General features: G+C 46.9%; 1 protein-coding gene across 1 annotated transcript; it reads right to left on the reverse strand.

Annotated features, from left to right (window-relative positions):
* Positions 1-945: 945 nt before the first annotated feature.
* IUM83_14128 (Retroelement pol Polyprotein) lies at positions 946-1,703 on the reverse strand (the record flags this gene model as incomplete). The annotated part of the gene is made up of 2 exons (XM_067938853.1): positions 946-959; positions 1,139-1,703. 2 exons carry the CDS (start codon positions 1,701-1,703, stop codon positions 946-948), a joined length of 579 nt encoding a protein of 192 aa, XP_067787555.1.
* Between the last annotated feature and the right edge of the window lie 2,055 nt (positions 1,704-3,758).

The raw sequence follows: 3,758 nt of genomic DNA on the forward strand, positions 1-3,758 counted from the left end.
ATACCAAAGATGTTGGAGACCCAAGGCGAATCGGATAGTTCGATCCAACCTTTCTTCAACTTTTCTTCGACAAACAGATCAAGGGCATCTTGTTCTGTCTTCGAGAGCCGAAAAGGTGCGCGTGTGCTTGGCATAGCATCTGACTTCATGTCGAGCTCGAATTCCACGCGTCGATGAGGAGGTAACCCATCGGGTAAAACGTCTGGAAACACGTCAGCAAACTCATCAAGGAGAGGCACAATTTCTTGTGGTTCTTCCGTGACGGGTTGAGCTGGAGTAACTTTGACGCGGTAAATCTCATCATAGTCATGGTGCTTGGCTTTAGCTTTGAACTCAGCACCAGATACTTCTACCTTGCGCAACACTGGTTTCATTCCTTGCGGTTTGAACTGCAGGTGATGAGTACGCCAATCAATAATTGGTTGGTACTTGGTAAACCAAGGTTTTCCGAGAATGACATCGTGTTCAGGGCTCATAGACCATTCCAGGACCTCTAAGTCTCTGAATCGATAGCCATCCATCTCAATAGTGACCTTGCCCTTGTGAACGGCACGTTTCTTCGTTGTGCTTCCGTCAAACAAGGTGACTTGAGAGATCATCGTGTCAGGAATAGTATCCACCAATCCAGGACGAATGACATTGCATGTGGCTCCCGTGTCTAGCATAATGGTGACACGTTTGCCTTCACACAGACCTGGCTTCCGAATCAACTCCTTCGGAGCTGGTAGTGACTGGATGGTAGCAGCGTTGAGATCATTTATCTCAACAACTTCAACAGACTCTGGCTTTTCTGCTGCCAAAGTGTGAACAGCGAACTGACCACGCTTAGTGTCAGACTGATAGCTGTTATTCGTTCCGTGCTTCTGTCGATTTTGAAGCTTGAAGCACTGTTCAATCGTGTGACCAGGCTTCTTACAATACCGACACTTCTTTGAGTTGCCACTGTTACGGTTGTTGTTCTGAACAGGGCGACGATAATTGTCACGGCGTGGGTTATGCACATGACCAGTGTCGATTTCCATAGGCTCAGGTTCATTCTCAGCAGGACGCTGTGGAGCCGTGTTGGAACGAGCGAATGACGTGGAGTTGGAACGGCCAAAAGATCTTGGAGGTGTCCAACGACTCTTCTGAAACGGACCAGCACGAAAGTGCGATCTGTCATACTCGAGTGCAACTGAGAGAGCCTCAGATACCGTCGTGCAACGACGATACTGAACTTCTTCTTTCGTGGGACTAACAAGACCTCGAATGAAGTACGTGATCTTGTCAAGCTCACTCATGTCCTTGACTTGCATGATAGCAACGCGGAACCGAGAGATGTAGTCCTCCAAGCTAGAACAACGTTTTTGCTTGAGACTGTACAATCGATCTCGAAGGCGCTCCTGAAGATCCGGAGGAACGAATTCCTTCGTGAGCTTCTGGATCAAATCTTGGACATCACTGACGGAATCCCTGCAAAGCATGTACCATGCAGCAGCATTTCCTCTGAAATTGGCAGTCATCATGGCAATGATGCGCTTACTCTGATTCTCATCTTGCCAATCAATGTTCTTCGCCTCAAAGTAATGAATAACTTGGTCGAAGTACAATTCAACTGAGTCACCCATGTTTCCATAGAAGCGAGGTAGGCTTATACCTTCAACTTTGACCTCTTTGCGTTGCGAAGTCAAAACGTCGATTAGTGCTTGTTGTTTCTGCACCATTTCGACCACAGACTGTGTCAGACGGTCAGCAGACCATCCACCAGGATTTAACGAAGTCATGATAGTGTAACTTGAGCTAAAAGCTGATTAAAGTTACGCTACGAATGTACAGCTGCTAGCTACTAGAACTAGAGCTACAACGACACTGTCAACAGCTACTCGAAACGGGCGCGCTTGATGCTGATAACGCGATCAACGAAAGCACGAACTTCGGTGTCGATGCGGTTGGCACAGGTGTTCAAGATGTCGACGGTTTCGAAGAGAAACAGTCCAAACCCAGGCTCGATAACACGGTCGAGGTGAGTTTCGAAAAACGGAAAGAAAACTTCACGGAGATGCTCCGTCAAGCAAGTAACTTCGTACTGCAAATGGGTAGCAGCACGAACTATGAAAGCGCGTTGAACGGCTTGTTCAATGGTGAGAATGCGACGATTTTGCTGATCTTCGTCCCACTCACGAGCAGTACGCTTAGGCATATACTGGAAAAATACCCGAAGCTTACGCCAAAGCTTACCCGAAAATTACGCGAAAATTCAGGAAACGACTGAAAATTACGCGGATTCTCAAATTCGGAATTATACGGATGCTGGGGTTTAGGTAACTACTGATTGGCTGAGCCAAAGTGCAATTACACTAAAACAATGCGAAAAAAGTTTAAAAAAACACTTAAACAACGCTATTTAGCGCTAATTCAAGCGTTGGCGCTTTGCCTTGTAATTGGATTTCTTCTGATCGAAACCCTGAACAAGTAGCTCTTCCTGTTGAGCCTCTTCAAGTGCTCTTTTACGCGAGCTCTCCTTAAGTTCACGGTCGAATACAGTAGTGAGTGTGTTATGAATACGCACTACTTGTAAACTTAGGATACGGCAAGCTTCTCGATAAAGTATACGCTCGGACTTAGAGTGAAAACTCTCCTCCTGGTCCTGTAAGTGCTGAGTTAAGCTTGCAAGGCGATTAACTGAGTTTAATCCCTTAATACGAAGTCGATCTACTGCTTGTAGATTAGGAACTGGGTTTGAGTTGAGGTTTTTACTTTTTTGGTTTTTCACCTTGGTCATACAAGGCCAAAGGTTTCCGCAATATACTAGGCTTACGTGCGGGAAGGTGACTAGTGAAGCGAAAAGCGTTAAACTAGTACAAATCCTTCGGATAACTAACCGTTAGCAATAAGCGTGAGGCTAGTTAGCGTAATCGATTAGCGAAAAGCGTTAATGTCGATTATGCAAGACTTTACGGCTAGCGAAAAGCGTTAATGCCGCTAAGTCAGGGAACACGTAGAGTAGCAGTAAGTGCGAAAGCAGTAACCCTAACCCGGATACTGTAGCAGTAGTCAGCCGAAGTAGCGAGTCGAGTCGGTCGATTGAAGATCTTCTGACCACTTGCCCGGCGAAAATGACCGTAAGTGCTACCAGATGTAAGGCTTGACACGTAGAAGGCCGCGAGTGAAGATGTACCGCGATGTGGAAACGTGTAGGTAGTTGGACGTAAATTGCAAAGTGATATTAGTTGGTTAAGGCCTTGTGGCCGGCCGTCTGGGCCAGTGCCCAAGGCGGTGCTAAAATGAATGAATCTGATTGGTCAATCCACTTCAAGTTGAAGTGGGTTGACGTGCGCTATACAAGAGTAAATGTACACGACAGAGATCATGCACCCTAGTGCATGTTCCTTACTTACCCACTTGTCTTTGCGTAGTGGATGTTGTAGTTTAGATGTGCGGGCCTTGACGTGCTCGTCACGTCTCGGTCCTTACATGTTTAGGAACCTGCCGTCTACTCTCCGAGCTAAGCGCAGCGTGAGGAGATCGGCTGCTACGTCGAGCTTGGCCTCATTGATGATGCAGCGTTTCAAGTGGGCGACGGACAGTGTGTCCTTTATGTCAAAGACGACCACGGACCATCCTCCAGTCTGCAGTGGATGGTCTTCTTCGCCATGGCTTCTGCAGGTGGCGGGAAATTGCGGAATGAGAGCTCTGCGAGTTTGAGAGTTCAGAGTGATTGCCACTTCAACTTTCAAACCAAGGTGGTATATATCCTCAAAACACGGTGAATCACTGTC

The sequence above is a fragment of the Phytophthora cinnamomi genome (assembly GCF_018691715.1).
Source record: "Phytophthora cinnamomi strain GKB4 chromosome Unknown Contig60, whole genome shotgun sequence".
Classification (NCBI taxonomy): domain Eukaryota; phylum Oomycota; class Peronosporomycetes; order Peronosporales; family Peronosporaceae; genus Phytophthora; species Phytophthora cinnamomi.